Source organism: Camelina sativa, chromosome 15, assembly GCF_000633955.1.
Source record: "Camelina sativa cultivar DH55 chromosome 15, Cs, whole genome shotgun sequence".
In the NCBI taxonomy this organism is placed as follows: domain Eukaryota; kingdom Viridiplantae; phylum Streptophyta; class Magnoliopsida; order Brassicales; family Brassicaceae; genus Camelina; species Camelina sativa.
In genome coordinates, this window is record NC_025699.1 from 15119019 (window position 1) to 15138002 (window position 18984).

An 18984-nucleotide genomic window follows, 5' to 3' on the forward strand; every position below is an offset into this window, starting at 1 on the left:
TTTTTTTTTTTTTTTTTTTTTTTTTTTAAGATTACCCAGAAAACAAAACAAAAAAAAAAAGCTCAAAACTTTAAAAAATTCTTGAGCTTTGATATCTTTTAAAAACTCAAAACTTTTAAAAAAAATTTAGATTAATACTTGGGAGAAAGTCTTGAACTTTCACTAAGAAATCTTGATTTGGGGGTTTATATAATTTCCGGGTTTACTTCGTTTTGTATTGATGAGAATTTGTAATCATTCACTACTAGTAGTATAGAGTAGTATTATCGGAAACCGAAACGATGGATCATGTCATCGGTGGTAAGTTCAAGTTAGGTAGGAAGATTGGTAGTGGATCATTCGGGGAACTTTATATTGGTATGTATCATTCCTTCATCTCTTTGATTGCTTTTTTTTTTTTTTTGTTCTTTGGTTGTTGTTTAGAGTAAATCTGATACTAATTTTGAGTTTTTTTTTGGTATTTGTGTGATTTCAAGGGATCAATGTTCAAACTGGAGAAGAAGTTGCTCTTAAGCTGGTATGTTACAGTTTCAATTTCTTAGTTTCCAGCAGTATTGAATCATGTTGTCATTATTCTTAATCTTCTTGATTCTTCTGTCTTTGTTCTCTCTATTGATCTGTTCTTATAAACATTTGTTTGTCTATAGGAACCTGTGAAGACTAAGCATCCTCAACTCCACTATGAATCAAAAGTATACATGCTTCTTCAAGGAGGGAGTGAGTTTTCATTTCCCTGGCTCATTTCACTTGATGTTATTTTTTTTAGTTTCTCCATTGGTCTGAAATCTTTGGTTTTTTTCTATTGAACCAGCGGGTGTTCCGCATATCAAATGGTTCGGCGTTGAGGGTAATTACAATTGTATGGCTATTGACCTTCTTGGTCCCAGTTTGGAGGATTTGTTCAATTATTGCAGTCGGAGTTTTTCTTTGAAAACTGTTCTGATGCTTGCTGATCAGTTAGTAAGTATGCCATTTTTGTTTTCATGATATCGAGGTAATGTTCCGGTTGAAGGATCATTGCTAAGTTTTAGCTCTTTTGAATATTGCTGCTAGATAAACAGAGTTGAGTACATGCACTCTCGAGGATTTCTTCACCGTGATATTAAACCGGATAACTTTTTGATGGGTCTCGGTCGCAAAGCAAACCAGGTAAAAAGGCTTTCCAGTTTTCGCTTTTAGTATGTCATACTGTTGTTCTTAGTGCGTGATGAATTTAGAATACAACCTCCTCAGGTGTACATTATTGATTTTGGGCTAGCTAAAAAGTTTAGAGATCTTCAGACACACAAGCATATTCCATACAGGTGAGGTTCACAAATGTTTCCTTCCCTCTCTTTTAGGATACATATGCTTATGCTTGTTGATTATAGTGTTTTTCTTCACTATAAAATTAGTTTAGGAGAAACAATGATGTTCTTATATGCATCCAACCAAAGAAGCTATCTTATTAAGTAGTTGATCTTTCTTTGAGCAATAGTCTATTTGCATTGGTGTTTGTTTGACATTTCATTATATTTTTGAGAAGATAACTATAGTAAGATTAATGTTAGACCTGAGGGACAATTTTGTATCCTTCCCAGGTTGATTCTGGTCTTATGTTTGGTTATTTTCTTCATGAACTCTTCTTCCATGCTTTGCTTCACAAGTGTTGATTGAACTTTTTTACAGGGAAAATAAGAATCTAACAGGAACTGCTCGGTATGCAAGTGTCAACACACACCTTGGGATTGGTGAGAAATGTTTCCATGTCACACCTTTGAATGGATTTCATTCCAAATTTGTGCATTAAACTACTCTTCTCCTTGTTTTGAAACATTTCTTATATCTTCTTGCAGAGCAAAGTAGACGAGATGATCTGGAGTCGCTTGGTTATGTGCTGATGTATTTTCTACGAGGAAGGTAAGAATTTTTTGGCTATGTATACTATCGATGGTGATCTTATAGAATAATCCTGAAACTTGGGATGACATGCATCTTCCTGTCTCAGTCTACCATGGCAAGGTCTAAAAGCTGGTACTAAGAAACAGAAATATGAGAAGATTAGTGAGAAGAAGATGCTTACTCCCGTAGAGGTATGTCATTGTCTATAATAGTAGTTTTGTGTTATGAAAAGACGCTGTTTAGCTTTTCTGGAAGTTTTCGATAAAGATAATTTTGCTGTTTACAGGTTCTTTGTAAGTCATTTCCATCCGAGTTCACATCATATTTCCATTACTGCCGATCATTGAGGTTTGAGGATAAACCAGATTATTCATATCTGAAAAGACTTTTCAGGGACCTTTTTATTCGGGAAGGTTAGAAACCTCTACTGTGTTTTATCTCCATCATAAAGTTCTATTGTCTGTAAGTGTAAGAAAGTATGGAGTGTTTACACCACTCGTGAATTACATCATTTGCTAATGCATGCAGGTTATCAGTTCGACTATGTGTTTGATTGGACAATCTTGAAATATCCTCAGAGTGGCTCTATTTCGAAACCAAGGGTTAGTGTTTCTTCGTCAACCTGTGCTGAACATATTTTTCGAAACCGTATACTACTTTGAAAATCTCATATATGTATTATATTGTGTCTCATTTGCATTAGCCAAATCCAAAACCAGCTCTAGACCCTCCAGGACCATCTGCAGAACGCAATGACAAGCCTACAGGTATAACTTGATTTTCAAACATGTTGACTGCTTGTGGAATCTGAGACTTGAGTGTTGAAAAACTTGGAACTTTCTCTGTGAGCCATGATAGTATATTTCCCTTGTTCAGAAGCTTGAAATAGAGATATTGCAGATACTTTGACATAGATTACGCTGAGATACTTGAAGATTGGATTCTGAAGTTGATTTCCTGTTTTTTTTTTTGGTTTAGGAGGGCAGGATCTGCGTGATAGATTATCAGGTGCAGTTGAAGCATTCGCCAGACGAAATGTATCGAGTCAAGGGATTCGCCCTAAGCACATTTTTTCTGATGATGCTTCCAAAGAAGTGGTTAGTTTTCTTTTTTGATATCTTTCTTTGCATCTTCTATAGCTGTACCTCGTCTGCGAATTGTATTTCTGACTTAAAAAGTTTTATTCTGCCGAGTGTGTAGCATCATTCATGAGATTTGTTTACTTTATCATCCAGAGAGATTGATCTCATATTGATGTTTGTTACAATATGCAGCAAGTGTCTGAAAAAACCCGAAATGAGATTGCCACAAAGATGGCAGTGATGTCGAGCAGCCAACCTGGCTCATCAGGTGAGCTGAGTGAGAACCGCATAAATAAACTTTATTTAAGCGGGGCTCAAAAAATTCAACCGGGCCAAGAATCTAAGCCATCCACAAGGCTTGGGCGTGATGACGGCCTGATGAGAAGCTTCGATCTGCTTACCATTGGTTCTGGAAAGCGGAAATGAGTCTCACCATAAAAAAGATTGTGGGGTTTGGAAAAATCTGTAAGTGTGAAAGCAATAAAAACTCGACAGTCCATTTTCCCTTGGGAAGAAGAGGAGATAAAAGTAATCCGTCTCCCACTTTATGTGTATATGTAACTTGTAACACAAGTATTTTGTTTAATTTTAATTGAATTTGGTCAAATACTCAAATCTATTAATAGAAGTTAAAGTGTCTTCTAAAGTGTCTGAAGCTAACAAAATGGGATTGCCTATGAGAATGTTTGGTCTTGAAGCTCACATTTAAGTTGATTTGTGGGAGACAGAAGAGACCATTCAGTTTTGGAAATTGATGATGGGAACACTTTGGTTTGGAGAAATCGTGAAACAAGCCTCTTCGTTTCTTCAAGACAAGTACAATGTTGCTAGACTTGTTCTCACCGATGTTACCGAAGTTGAGCTGTGAGTAGACTTTACTAAAAATATAATTAGCTAACCATTATGATGACTAAATTGAACTCTTTAATTCTTAGGTTAGTAGAAGAGGTTACAAGTGATGATCCTACTTCACCAGACGCTAAAACGATGACGAAAATAGCTGAGGCATCGTTCCATACAGTGGACTATTGGAGAATCGTTGATGTTCTTCATATAGAAAGTATGATTTCTTTGAATTAATTTTGTTCTCTGTTGAGATTAATTATGACGATTAAGGATAATGAAGAATGATGATGAAGTATTTGTTAACAGAATAGGGAAAGAGGAAGGAGAGATGAAGAAGTGGAGAGAAGCATACACGGCAATGGTGTTGTTGGAGTATTTGTTAACGCATGGTCCTCTTCATTTGCCTCATGATTTTATTTATGACTTGGATCATTTTCGATTTTTTTCTACTTTCCAATACGTTGACGATAATGGGTAATTCATATTCCAAAATCTCTCCTAAAATAAAAAAAAATCAGGAACTGCTCTCCAAAATACATTTATTTTAGCTATTTGAAATCTCTGTTGCATGGAAACTTCGTCTTTTCGAATCAGAATTTCTTGAAATTATGAAGAAACAAGGATATATATTCCTAAAACTTTCAACTTGGAAACACGTTGAAAGATCCGATTACTTTTTCAAAACGCAACGAAATCTTAGCTTTCTTGTTTGGATACTTAAAATAAATAGAATACAAGGATATATAATGTTACATTTTCTTCACTTTTTTTAAAAAAAAAAAAACATAATTACATATGCATTTGAGCGTTTAATTAAATGACTCATTTACAAACATTTATTTGTTTTCTTATTTTCTTGTTATAGAATATCACGTTTCTAACGTTTTCTTTAATTTATGTTCGAATTTTAGGTTTGACTGGGGAGCTCAAGTTCAGAAAAAGGCACATCAAATTCAAACTCTTCTTTTAGGAAAAGAAGAATTAAGAGAAGCTCGTATTAAAGCCCTCAAAATTACCTCCCAAATCAATGGGTTCGGTCCTTTTCTCCATCTAACTCCTATTCCACACCAACTAAAAGGAAAAAATCCTATATCCGATCGTGCGGTTCATTAATCGAAAAGAAGCTCGCGGAGAATGATCGTGAAGAGACGCTCATCAGTGGAGTCTACACCAAACTCACCGGATTTAGCCCTCTAGAGAAATTTCACGGCGGTAGTACAAGTGCGGTAAAATTTCAAACATTGTCGAAGGTTAAAAGAGTTTCTAGTAAATATTACGACCGTCGCAGTTCTATTGGCTACTAAACAAAAACGGTTTGGTTTTTATTTAAAAATAATTTCGGATTTTGTATACAAAAAAAAAAAAAAAAAAACGGTTTAGTCGAACCGGATTACAACACATGAAATGCTGCTTTTGCTAATCCTGTTTAAAGCTTCTTTAGCTAAACATTTTGCAGCTTCTTTAGGATCTTCTATGTGTCTGATTAGGTTAATCGCTTCTTGATTCTTCATCACCTGTAACCAAAATCAATCCGTTAAACGCGATTTCGTTAGGTGATTTAATCGGTATTAATTGATTGATCTTGATTCTTGATCTTACCTCCCAAATCCCATAGCTACCGATAATGATAAACTCCGTATCTAAATTAATCTTTTCTGTAACAACTACAATTTCTGAATTTCTTGGATCTGATTCATCTTCTCTTTCTCCTTGATTACAAACTAAAGTTGCAATAATAAGAATAGATTAAGATCTCATTTTTATTTCTTCGCACACAAGTAATCTACTAATCTATACAATAAAAGCAAAAACCCAGTCTGAACCCAAATAAACCAACCGGTTTGAAAAGACAAACCTGGAAACATAAGTTGTGGCCAATGTTTTATTAAGGATCTCCGGTTCTTATCTCTGATTTGATAAGCCTCGCCGTCTCTACAAACCACCACTCTATGGCCGCCTATACTCGCCATAGCTAGCTTCTCTCCATTCACCACGGCCACCGAAGCAGCTGAACCACCAGTTCTCTCTTCCTCAGCGTATGCTCTTCTTATAGTCTCTTTACACTTTCTCATAATTCCTAGCTGGAAAAATATCCCAAAATACATTTTGCCTCACTTGTAAAAATAAAACGACGACACTAACCAAACCACAAGACTACCTATTATTATTGCCATGCATAATTTTAATTACCTCATTTGGGAGCTTATTAAAGAGATGGTTTTGCATATATTTGACCATCTCTTTCCCTGTTTCAGAATTTGAAACTCCAAATAACCAAACCTCAAGCTCTTCATTTTGCTGCTCTCTCTGTACAAAAACCGAATCATCATTCGATGAATGGTCGGTATAGCTTGACCGGTCAACGGTATAGTATCCGTGAGAAACTGGAGTTAACCATGATGGTTTCTTCTTCTTCCTTCTCCTTCCATCTCCAACTACAAGTCTATTATTAAACCGGAACGCCTGTTGGATACACCATTCTTAATTAAAGGTTACGAACTTTTTATAATTAAAAGATTCAATATATATTAAGAGGTTTTGAAGAGTACAAGAGGAAGAAAGAAAAATTATGACCTTGAACATGAAAGGGAGATCTAAGAAGGCCATCCTCGTTCATAGCTTCTTCTTATTTGCTATCTTATAAACTCTCAAATAGCTTTTGATAAAAACAAGAAAACTTTTTCGATATTCTCACAATTTAGTGTAAGAAGACTTTTTCAATTGCAAGATACACTTCCTTTAGTTATTTTTGCATACTATTAAATTACATTTATTACGTAACGGTAGAAAACTATTTAAAAAAATTATAATAAGCATTTAGAATGTTGTCGAGAAAACGCTTATTGTGAAAGCGTCGTCATATAGTAACGTACGCCTTTTTCTCTCATTCAATTTATACTACTTGTGTCTTCATGTAACCTTTGATTACGTTTACGTTTCATTAGAATACATAATATATATAAAATATACGTTTACGTAACTACCAACCTTAAAAGACAAGCATTCGAGATATTATGTAACTTATAAAGTCATTAATAAAATCATTAGAAAATAACAAGGCTATATATTTCCACTTTAAAAAATTTAAAGCTTTGGCATGTGCATTAGTATTAGTATGTATCTTCAATAAACGATCAATGAAAAGCTTTAGTCTATCAATTATCGTGTCAATCATATCTCATATATTTGGTTATTGCATAACGAAACATATTTGCATACCATAAAAAAAGAGAAGAATGAAACAAATGTTTGTTTTTAATTTCATGACGAACTTATGTCACATACAAACATATTATCTTGTTACTTTGTATGTTTTTATGAATATTCGGAGATTTTAATTATTTTTCGATTTGATAATCATCCTTTTTCTTGTTTCAAAAGAAAATGTCGTGAAAATGTTATGTATCATAGAACGCATAGAAGTTGTATGAGTTGGACCATAAGTGCTTTGAAGTCAACAAGACAAAAATATATATATTTTTATGAATAGGCATGAGCATGACATTTACATGAAAACTTTCTACAAAGTATACAAACCAAAATGCACAAATAAGAAAGAAAGAGAAAAAAAAAACGTTGCCTACATACAACTAGTAATAGATTAGCAAAAGAAAAAGAAAAACAATAACCAGAGTCAGAATAAGAAATCCCAAAAGATCTCCCCCCTCTCCCCAAGGCGACGAAGAAGGCGACGTTTCATAGAACCTAACCTCCCGTTGTATTCTTCGGCCGGCGTCGACTCCGGCGTCGGTCGTACTACTTCTTCTCTATGTTTTTCCTTTCCTTTGTACTTTATTTCGTGTATTTGTTTTTTTAGTTCACAACCGTTTTTAGGGGTGATCGGAAGGTGATTATGGCATGTCCCCTACGGTGGCCGCTCATATCTTCCCGTGATCCTATGACTTCAATTCTCAACGGTTTCTCTCTAAAAATTTTAACTACTTTATTTGTATTCCTCACGGTGTTTTTAAGGTTTCGAAGGCGGTTTACTTCGATTTGTGTATTCTTCTCCTGTCTTTCCAATGGATGCGAAAAGTTTCCCCGTACGTTGGTGTCGTCGAGAGAAAGGTTATTCCTCACCATTTGGGTGATGGTTGTTATGTTCTTCTGCGACAGTGTAAGGATTCCCAATGGAATCAACCACCGTTCGTTTGATATTCCCACACTAGGACCAACGATTCTGTGTGATGAGCAATTACAAGTGACTCCAAAGGCATATTGTGCTAACGAAGCCTTTTATGATGTGTTAACCACAACGTTCGATAAATCTCGATTTGAGTGGTGCATTGGTCGACAAATTTGGGATCCGGGAATACTAAGCATTCGAAGAAGAGAAGAATCGGTGCGGAGAATTGGAGACGCAAAACAATTATGGGTATTAGCTATAACCAAGAAAGATGTCATCTCCTTGAGATGTTTTGTTGGGAAGCGATGTAACGGATGGATCACTACCATTGATCGTTTTAAAGTTAAATGGATTTTCGTCAAAAGAACGATAGCCAAACGAGACGATCATAGCGGATTGAAGAAGAAGACGAAGAAGGAAGATAATAGATTTGATAATCTATTAGCGTGTAAGACTTACAAAAGAAAGCGGCGGTTTCTTCACTTGTTCAGTTGGATTTTCTTCATCTTAAGTTTAATCATGTTTTGGTTGTATCTGTATGCTTTACAAACAAATATGTAATCTCTGATTCAATTAATAAAGTCAAGTAAGATGTTAAAAAAAAAAAAAGAAAGAAAGAGAAAAAAAAGAAGACATCGATGGTGCCATTGGAGATGTAGAAAAAGAGAGGAAAGGGAGGAGGAGTAGTTGTTTGTATTCTTATTTGTTGAAGGAAGACACATCAAACAAAATACAGAATACAAATTTGTAGAGCAAAAACATGTAACACAATAAGAACATGAAGAACTCCTCCTCCTCCTCCTTCTTTTTCACTATTTTCAACAAAAACATATATAAAAAAAAAACAAAAAGTGTGATACAATTCAGTAGGAGGGAGATGTGTGTTGATTTNAAAAAAAAAAAAAAAAAAAAAAAAACTGAATGGTGCAAGTTACCGATGGTAGAGCTACAATGTATAGTTATGGGTCAAAATGTAAAGAATAAAATTATAGGGGTCAATTTAAGTTTTTAAAGCCAAAATAAACTAAATTCAACATATCTATGGGTGTTAATATGGCTCTCATACCGGTCCGAACCAAAAATTAGATTAAACCAAACCAATCCAAATGATATTAGTAAGAGTACCACCAATCCGGTTAACCCAATAATATCCAAATTTTGTTTGGTTGGTTATATACCTGAAAATCAACAATTTCTCATTTCTATTGGGCTCTAAATTTAAAATCAAGCTCGAATTAAACCAATGAACCATTCGGTTCAGTACTAAACCAAAACATTCTCTCGAAAACCTGAAAATAAAGAAAAGTGTCCGGTTCCACAGAGCTTCTTCTTCTACCTTCCGTCTCCTCTCTCTTAAACCTCCAAGGAAGGGTTTTTTGAGGAAAGCTTCTCGAGAAAATGGCCATTGGTCGTTTACTTTCACCCAAATTAACTCCACATTTGAACAGCAGAGGTGATGAAAACATAAACCCTTTCTTTGAATCGTCTTGATTTTTTCATTCATAAAGCAAATGATTCGATATTGACGATTCTGGAAATTTTTTTTGATTTTTGTTTATAGGTTTGATACCTTTGACGAGAAGGTGGTTATCTTCTTCTCTCGAGGATGGTCGTAAATATGATAGATTTCCAGATTCTGAAGCTTCCACGAACAAGTGAGTATATATATATATATATATACTTAGATGGGTTCTCAATATTGTTTGAAGAAGAGGAAAATTTAGAATCTTTTTTGTCATCAGAAGAAACTGAGTTATGGGTTTAGATTAATGTTTACTAGTAGTAACGAGTAATGAAGCTATATACTTAGAAACCAATTTTGGAAATGAAGCTAATCATGCCTTTGTGTCTTTGAACTGTGAGTGGCTTTACCATTCTAGGCTCTTTTGTATTGGAGCTAGCAACTTAATGTTTCATACATTAACTAATTGATTCAGTTTTCATGTTAATTTGGGTGATAGCTCTGTTTTATTTATTTATTTATTTGTGATGTGTAGAGATATTGGCCAAAGGGGAATGCGTTGGTACTCTTTCGGAGGTTTACTGACTAATCTTAAGCAAAAGATTTTGGGAAACGTGATTTCAATGGACAAAACTTCAGGTGAAGACTCGCTAAATTCATCCATGGTTTCCTCATCTGATGTGACTGCAACTAAAGTGGTCACCTTGCAGAACGTTGCAGAAAACAGAAACTGTATCACTCCGAGTATAAAAGAAGAATCTTCAGTCTCTCAAATGGCATCTCAAGATGCATCTCAAAGTGTTGCTGCAGAAAACAAAACATGTATCGCTTCAAGAATAAATGATAAGTCTTCGGTCTCTGAAATGAGATCTCAAGATGCATCTCAGAGTGTTGCTGCAGAATGTATCGCTTCAAGAATAAATGAAGAGTCTTTAGTCTCTAAAATGGGATCTCAATATGTATCTCAAAGTGTTGCAGTAATTGAGACTTCTGGGAAGAGAGAAAGCTTATCTGTAAATAAAGAGAGTTTAGATAGTATTGGTAGAGTAGATGGCTTGGAGTTTGCGCAGGAGAAGGTGTTGAGCGGAATACAACCTGAAAGAGTGGTTCCTTCCGAGAAACTAAGTTCCAAAGATGTCGCTTCAGGTTTCTTGACTAAACAAGTATCAGAAAGTCTGACATCATCTGGGGAAAATATGGGGAACCTGCAGCCTGAGAAAGGGAAGTCTGATCAAGCGAAACCACCTCGGGATAGTCTCTCGAACTTGTTTGTAAACTCGGATCCATATAAAGAGGTGAAGCTTCCTATGAGATTTGAGGCTTTGAGTAACAGTAATATCAGTCTGTCTACAAGAGAATCCTCTAGTGATGCGGGCGAACAACACTGTCTATTTGGTACAATGCTGTCTGATCCTGTCCAGAAAAATAAAAGTATCTTCAAGGAAAATGATGAGGACATATTGTCGGATGCTCCTCAAGCTCCAGGCTCTTTGGTATCAATTCTATCAAGGGGTGGAGACCTGGCTGTTACTAGAGAAAGGAAAAGTAGATTTTCGTTTGAAAGCCCTAGAAAAACCACTGCACCTCTGGCAGTGAGTAGCATGGATAAGTTGATGGACTCTCTTAAACTTCCGGCTGACAATGTCACGGGCGCAGATGCCAACTCGTTGCATTCGAATGGTAGAGAAGAAATAAGCGTATGCAAAGCCAATCCTGCAATGCAAAAAAGTTGTGCAGTACAGGAAGATGAAGTCAAAGGGGAAACTTTAGTAGTGGAAAACCAATCATTGTGCAGTCAGGCCACCTTGGCTGCTACCACCACGAATCCGAAGGTAGCAGAAAAGAGTTTGTTCGCATTATCTGCTGGAAAACACTCTCCTAACAAAGTACTGCTAAGGTTTTTGAAAAAATCATTTAACAAGAACGACATTGTTGAAGTGTTTTCTAAGTTTGGAGCCATTTTGGATGTACAAGAAATTCCCTCTTTTGGAGGGTGCATTTATAAAGATGCTCTCTTAACTTTTGAGGTTAGTTTTTTTTTTTTTTTCCCGCATTCTCTATCTGGAGAAACGTGTCACACTGTCTTCTTGTGTAAACTTCTTCTTAAAAAGTGTTTTTCTGCTGACCTGCTCTTTGCTTCCATATTTGTAGACTAACTCTGCAGTCAAGGAGGCTCTCAAGAAAGGTAGTGTGGCGGTGAAAAGTAACAGTGCAGTTGTTGAGGCAACTTGTCAGGAAGACAAGGTAGAAACGATATGTATTCCGGATCTCATTGGCGATCCAGATGTGCCTATTGCATTGGTAAAGGAACCAGCCCGAACAGTTAAGATTCATCCGCTGACGCCTGATTTTAGTTCCAATCAGATCAAACAAGCGCTAAGGTTCTGTAGGAGCAACATATCAAAGTTTATCTTGGGTTCATCGAGAACATCTGCTTTCGTGGAGTTTGAGGTGTGGTTTTATTGTAGCTTTTCTTGTTTACATTCAGAATCAGATGCCAGATCCACCGTAGATAAATCTTCTACTTGTGTTGCAGACGGAAGACGGCAAAGAGAGAGCACTTGCAGAGCATTCAATTAGCATATGCAACACACAATTGTTTATCTCCAGGATTGATATACCGAGGACAACCGTGGCAAGGATTTCAAACTTGTCGGAATCAGCAGGGAGAAATGTACGAGCATTGTGTTCTCCTTATGGACAGATCAAACAGGTGTATATGAAAGGATACGACATTGCAGATGTGCATTTCGATATCTCTGACTGGCCAAACATGCTCACCATTCTCAACAGGTAGAACCAGAAACCAAACATCCGTTTTCTGAACATAACAAACAAAAGTCTTGACCCTTTTTTTTGTGTTCTATAAAACAGCTTGAATGGTATGGAGATAGATGGTAACAAGTTGGTGGTTCGAGCTGCAGCAACAGTAATACCTCCTGAAATTTTGAGGGTTTTGTGGAATGATCCTCAAGAAAAGAGATATGTGAAAAGTGTAATTAGGAATCTGGTGAGAGAGATTGAGCAGCCTATAGATGCAACTAGTTGCCACACACTTATGGCAGATTTACTACTTTAGCTTCATGTAATCTTAAGTAACTCTTCAAGATTAGAGCCTAGCTAGAGCCATTATTTTGGTAAAACGAATTAAAGGAGGGAATCAAATATGCAGATCTCAAATTCAAAATTAGATTGGTATTTGAAGTTTTTTTACGTATTTGGTATGCTCAATATGTGTTGGAAACTAGTTAGTTGGAATTTTTTTTAATGTCTTATCCTACTATATTAATTGAGAAGTATAAAAATAAATCTAACCTTTAAAGTGTAAAAAATTACATCAAAATGCCATTATAAATAGTTAATAAAATGATATAATCATTAAGGGTAAAAAAGATAATTAGCTATCTGACTAAACAGATTAATGTTACATGGGTATTCAAGAAAAAACGTTGAAAAAAAAATCACTTCCGTTAAACAAGTTAGATTTGTAACAGTATCCTATATATGTACCGAATATTTATCTCCTTAACAGAAAATCAAACAAATTATAATGTCACAGCTTCCTAAAAAAAAAAAAAATGTCACAGCTAAAGAGAGTAAAAAAATATCACGTTGATCCCCTTATCGTATCATATATATATTTACCGAATGTTTATTCCGTCACCAGAAAATAATATCTTCAATATTTTTCGAATAATTTCTTTACCAAAAATAAGATTATACTAATATAATATATTTTTACATATTAGTTACATTTTTTTACGTATTTCAGAACCATAGTAAGGATTGAATGATATAAACAAATATTAAACAATTTTAGTCATCATTACATACTAATATACTAATGTTTTATTGACAAATGTTTTCCATTAAAATATCTTTTTTGACAATCACGATTACTAACTATATACAAATATGTCATTAATATAATGGTAGTTTTAAAGCTACCCAAATACAACAACAAAAATTTAATTTAAAATAATATTATCTAAATGCTGTAAAAAACATTTATAACATATAAAAATAATTATATAAGGAAAATGATTTATAATCATAAACTACTAAAAATAATATAATAACAAAATATATTATTACAAATTTACATTAAATAAAAAGTTCAGCCCACGGTTTACCATGGGTCCGTATCTAGTATTAAATTAAAAGTACATTAATTTTAAATGAGTTCATAGATATTATCCAAATTGGATACAGAAAAAAAAATAAAAAAAAATCACCACCTATAAGGTTTTAAAAAAAATTATTTATTTGGTTATACCGACCATTTGGACCAAAACTATTATATTTTTCTCAATTGGCTTCAAAATACAACTATTTTGTTAATTTAAGTGAAAAATGGATGAGATGATTAAGTACAGAAAAGAACACAGCTACTACATATAATATGTAGTTTGTTACATGATTTGTCATTACTCATTAGATATTTATTTTATCTAGTTAAGTATATATGTCTAAACGAGAGGATCTCATATCAAAATGGGTAAGAAACATGTTGTCATTTGTTGTAACGCTCGGACCGTTACTTTTTAGTGGACTCCATGTCCATTCCCAGTCTATGGGCCCATTTTTTTAATGGATCTCACGTCTTTTCATTAGGTCCATGAGCCCATCTATATCGGACGGTCGGTTAGCTACGTCTGGGAGGTTTTAAAAACTTGTTACCGTCCCTACAAATCATCACATGATATTTCTCTGTATTTTTCCTCACTCGCACAGTTCCGACAGTTACTTCCTGGAAGGTCACCCATTCTGAGACTACTCCAGCTCAAACACACTTAACTCTGAAGTTTTCTCAGGATCCTTGACCAAAAAAATAAGTACACTTTGGTGACATAAGTGGTCAAATCAATTCTTTTAAACATTTCCGCAAGTCTCTGAAACCAATGTGTCACAAATTCACTATATCATTTGCACGTTTGTAATAGGTTACAGAATTTGCATGATATTAAAATGAAATTGATCAGTGAAATCATAATATTGGCGGGTTACCGTATACTGGTGTAAAAATCACAATTAGAGAGAATGTTGAACATGTGTAGGCCTTAATAATTATACATGAATTGGATAATATATCAATATCCACTAAAAAGTTAAGAATAATACTCCCTCTGTATAATAATAGATGATTTTTTAAGATTTTTTCTTGTATTACAAAGATTGATTTTCATCAATTAATGCAAAAAAGTTATAAATTTCAAGAATCATTAAATGAAAATATTAAAATTTTGGTGAATTACTATTGGTTAATAGTTATAAGAAATGTTATTATAAATAAATAATGCATTTATATTTAAACATTAAATATTTTTTCTTAATTTATGTGAAAATTTGAAAACATCATCTTTTGTGATATAGAGGGAGTAATTCAAAATTGGGCGATGTATTATATTGGAATCCAACTTCGGAAAATCCATATATGACTTAAATTTCTTATAGGATTCCGAACATTTTCCTCACTATTATTTTTGCATATGCATTATATTGTTAGTTTACGTTGGACTAATCCAGAAGATAGTTAAAAACGTAAAATATTTTTTTATATATGGCTTTTTTTTTTGACAACAAAAGAATCTTTTTATATATGGTTCTTGTCTCTTGGTCATCAAAAATAAATTGGTAACAGTCAAATTACAAAAAAATGTATAGACACATCATCACAAGTAAGTATTAGTTTACTGTTTCAAAGAGACGGGAGCACCAATCTTGCTCTCAACTTTACGGAGAAAATCGTTCCATGTTTGTTTGCTTTTCAGAATAGTTTTAGATGCAATATCTTTCTACTCATATGTGGAGAGTATAACCTTAAATCTTTGGCAATCTTCAATATATCACAACAACATTCATCAGTTATTGGGGTCGAAGTCGTCTCATTTATTATGTACTTGAAAGGGAATTTAGTCAAGACTACCACATTTTGCTAAAAACTTTTCTATTTTACCATACTAGCAATCGATCCGCGCTACGCGCGGTAGTTAGATTAAGGTGTATTCCGAGTTTTGTTGTGTATATTTTTGTTGGTTTTTGTAAATTCATCTTTACGTTTGTTTTTTATTTAATTGTGGTTGCTTATGTTGTTTTGTTGGATATTTTAATAAAAATATGTTTTGCAGTAAGTATAATTTAGTTTACTGTTTTTAAAGGAAAAATAGAGATCATCTTGTGTGTTTAAAATGCTTTTTTAAAAGTTATTATTAGAAGTTAACATTATTTAGTTGAAGTTGTTGTTTTGCTGTAGTTGTTAGAGGTCATTGTTTTACTGTAGCTGTTAGAGGTCATTAATTTATTAATTTTTCGTTTTGTGGTTGGATTGTTATGTAATATTTTCATATGTATTTTGTAAACTGTTGGAGTAATTTTTTTGTCAATGTTTTAGTGTTTGGAGTGAAAACTATTGTGGATTTTATTAAGAAAAATAAATAAAATCAATAACTTACATTCCTCTTTTCTAGGCTATTTTTGTTTGTTTCATTCGGGTCCAATTTCTCTGTAAGGCTTATAATTTGTGGGTTTATTGGGCCATTATTTGTATGTTATTGAGTTGAAATTGATTTGTTCTTTTTCAAAATCTGATGTCCTCGTGAAAGTATAGGAGAAGAGTAATTTTCCAATATAGAGATCTGTTTGAGGATTGAACTTATGTCTTTGATGCTCGTAATCATTTTTTCAGTTATTCCTATCGTAATCGTTTTCCCTTAATTTTTTATTTTTTTGGGAGTTTTTGGTTGATTCCTTGCTCGCTTCGCATCTGTTGGGGATATTTGGTTATCCCCTGTTGATTTTGTTAAAGGTGAATGTCAATTGGGTTGTAAATTTGTTTATATGAAAATATGTTGTCTTCTTTAGGTTTCCTAATTAAGTTGTGAGTTGTTTTGTGTTATTGGTTGTAATTTTTTTTTCCCGTTTGTCTTGTGAGTGATTTTTTTCGATTTGATGTGAGTTGTGTTTTGGGGAAAATTAAATTTCTTGTTTATCTTGCTGTAATTTTATAAAGTCTGGGTTGTTTTTTTTTTTGTTTCTTCGGTTGTCTTTTTCATATAATTTTGTGTTACGGTTATCTGATTGTGGCATTCATATATCTGAATCTTTTTAGTTTATTAAATGTGTGTTCATCTCTTTGTGTCTTTGTCTTTGGTGATGGATTTGTGAAGTGCTGCCAAGTTATTTTAATTGATTTCTAGTTGTATTTCCTTGATTCTTTTAAAGTGTTGCTTGCACTACAAAAAAACATTCATATTCCTACAGTATATTTGGAAGGAAAATGGAGAAAACACTTGTTTTCTACTAATTTCCTTCGAAATATAGTAGAGGTAAACGCCTGTAGGAAATCGGTTTTGAAAAGAAATTCGAAGGAAATTTCCTACTAATTTTTTCCGAAAACATTTTCATAAGAATTTTGAAGGAAAATAGAAATAAATATTTTAACTATTTTCCTACCAAAGTGTTTGTAGCAAACAAGTTTTTACTATTTTCCTACCACATACCTCTTACCATTTTCCTACTAAAATATTAAAACTTATAATTAATTCATTAATTTCGAAATTAAATAAACTTTTATAAAAGAAATAATTATTAATTAAAGATTTTTATTAAATTAATTAATAGATTTACAATTCTTTTTTCTTTACAACAAAATAAACCAAAAACAATTAAAATTATCTCCGCCGTTCTCCTCCGCCGTTCTCCTCCACCACCATCTCCGGTACTCTCCTTCCATCACCAAAAATCTTCTCTCTTTCTGCTTTTCTTCGTTGAATCATAAGAATTACTTTCTAAGCACGGGCGTGTGTTAATGACGGCGAGATCTGGAAAAAAAAAAGTTAGATCTGAAATATAAGAGGAGGAAGGTGACGGGAAGCTAAGATGGAATTGAGATATGCAAAAACAGAATTGGTGAATCATCTCATCATCATCAAACCTCAAGACAAACAGAAAACAATGATATGAAAAACAAAATCGAGGAAGAGGAACGCACCATAACTGAAACGAAGAGATCTCGCCGAGTAAACCAGAAAAGTAGATTGGAATAGGGACGGCAGCGAAGACGAAGAAGAAGAGTGGTGAAGGCGTGAAGCTGAGCCTGTGCTTCTGCTTCTATTGTGATGGCTTTGCATCTGAGATTTTTTTTTTCTTACGCTTCTTTGATTCCCAAGAAAACGAAGGGATGAGATCTTTGTCCTTCTGATTTTTTTTTTATCTCACCGTCTCTTTTTTTTTGGCAGTATTAATTGTTATTTATTTGTTCCCTAAACATAAAACATTTGGTAGAAAATTGGTGGAAAACATTCATTCAATTGGTAGGAAATAAATTTCGAAGGAATTTGGAAGGAAATGTTTTCTACGAGTTTCCTACGAAATTGCTTCGGTGCAATTTTCGTAGGAAATTAGAAAGAAATTTTCCTACCAAATTCCTTAGGCTTCGTTTCCTATTTAGTTACTTCTAGTTTCCTATGAATTTTCCTACGATTTTATGTTTTGGAGAAATTTTGTAGCAAATTTTTTACAACTTTTTTACAATATATTTCGTAGGAAATTTCCGACCAATTTCCTACGACAAATGTTTTTTGTAGAATAATCGTAAGTTTTTTGTAGGAAATTTTTTTTACCAAAGTTTTGGTAGGAAATTTGGTAGGATTTTACCATGTTTTCTTGTAGTGTTGGGTTGCCTTGTTTTGATATTTGAAATTTTAAATTATGATCAGTTTAAAAGAAATCTTTAACTATATTATTACCACTAATGAAAAATTATAGTATTGTTTTCTTATTTTAACATTTAATTTATTTTACATAATTATTTTTATTTAAACTTTCGGTTAATTATAATTAATAAAAAATATGCACTAAATAAATATTTTAAATTTATTTTAAAATAAAAAATTGAATTCATAGGATTTAAAAATAGTGATGGGTCTAGAGACTTTGAATGAAATAGTGTTGAGCCTACAGATTTTAGATGAAATTTAGTTGATCAGTTTGTCATGTGTATGATTGTTTAAAGGACTTATTAAAATCTGTAAGGCCCATAAAATTAAAGAAGAAGTGATGACATGGCAGCTGAGGTGGCTGCACCAGAAATGAGAAAAGCTAACTTTATATATATAGATTATAAAATATTTTTCTTATTCTACCATAAAACAGCTTTTGGATATATTAAAGATTACAAACTTACCCTTCTATTAAAGAAGTAAGAAAGAGACTAAAACTTGTTGAGTTCAAGGTACACACCCACGTGCAATCATATGCCTTTATGTTCTTTTTTTAAATATAATATTATATAAAAAAGAATTATTGTGTAGAGAAGTGTCAGTGTGTTGTGATGGGATGTCATCTGTTATAATATTCAAATTGGTAGACAAAATTGAATTGGTAGACAATATTCGAAAAGTCGATGACAACTTGTCCACCAGTTTTATGAGTCTAGTCTAAATAGTCCATCAACTAAAAACATTTATAATCTAGAAATGATTTTAATTATAGGACAACATTTTAACATGTATTGTTGTATATTGTTGTCCACGCGTCATTTGTTCTTTGTTGGCCATGATAGACTATGATATGTTGTCCATTGTTAA

The 18984-nt window shown here is 33.4% G+C and overlaps 4 protein-coding genes and 1 long non-coding RNA gene across 6 annotated transcripts; 3 read left to right on the forward strand and 2 right to left on the reverse strand.

Annotated features, from left to right (window-relative positions):
* Positions 58–3580, forward strand: LOC104746833 (casein kinase 1-like protein 10). Its single transcript, XM_010468367.2, has 14 exons — positions 58–357; positions 477–517; positions 648–717; positions 812–960; positions 1054–1149; positions 1234–1304; positions 1669–1730; positions 1836–1899; positions 1988–2072; positions 2168–2294; positions 2410–2483; positions 2585–2648; positions 2860–2978; positions 3156–3580. The coding sequence occupies exons 1-14, from the start codon at positions 282–284 to the stop codon at positions 3387–3389; spliced, it is 1332 nt and encodes a 443-aa protein (XP_010466669.1). The 5' UTR covers positions 58–281; the 3' UTR covers positions 3390–3580.
* Positions 3698–5140, forward strand: LOC104746832 (epsin-3-like). The gene is given in 5 exon segments (XM_010468366.1): positions 3698–3827; positions 3899–4023; positions 4103–4283; positions 4721–4845; positions 4848–5140. Coding segments are annotated over 5 exon segments (807 nt in total). The 5' UTR covers positions 3698–3717; the 3' UTR covers positions 5114–5140.
* Positions 5110–6522, reverse strand: LOC104746831 (putative protein phosphatase 2C-like protein 44). Its single transcript, XM_010468365.2, has 5 exons — positions 6384–6522; positions 6000–6272; positions 5665–5890; positions 5409–5530; positions 5110–5323 (listed from the first exon to the last, which is right to left on the reverse strand). Exons 1-5 carry the CDS (start codon positions 6414–6416, stop codon positions 5186–5188), a joined length of 792 nt encoding a protein of 263 aa, XP_010466667.1. The 5' UTR covers positions 6417–6522; the 3' UTR covers positions 5110–5185.
* On the forward strand, positions 9255–12632 carry LOC104746834. 2 transcript variants are annotated; one of them, XM_010468368.1, is made up of 6 exons: positions 9255–9388; positions 9497–9590; positions 9933–11424; positions 11549–11848; positions 11934–12190; positions 12272–12632. In XM_010468368.1, exons 1-6 carry the CDS (start codon positions 9334–9336, stop codon positions 12474–12476), a joined length of 2403 nt encoding a protein of 800 aa, XP_010466670.1. In that variant the 5' UTR covers positions 9255–9333; the 3' UTR covers positions 12477–12632. The 2 variants fall into 2 exon arrangements, with proteins under 2 accessions (XP_010466670.1, XP_010466671.1); XM_010468369.1 differs by lacking the exons at positions 9255–9388; positions 9497–9590 and having other exon boundaries at positions 9955–10036; positions 10108–11424.
* Positions 17184–17911, reverse strand: LOC104746835. Its single transcript, XR_761005.1, has 2 exons — positions 17388–17911; positions 17184–17217 (listed from the first exon to the last, which is right to left on the reverse strand). It is a non-coding gene; the product is annotated as an uncharacterized LOC104746835 (long non-coding RNA).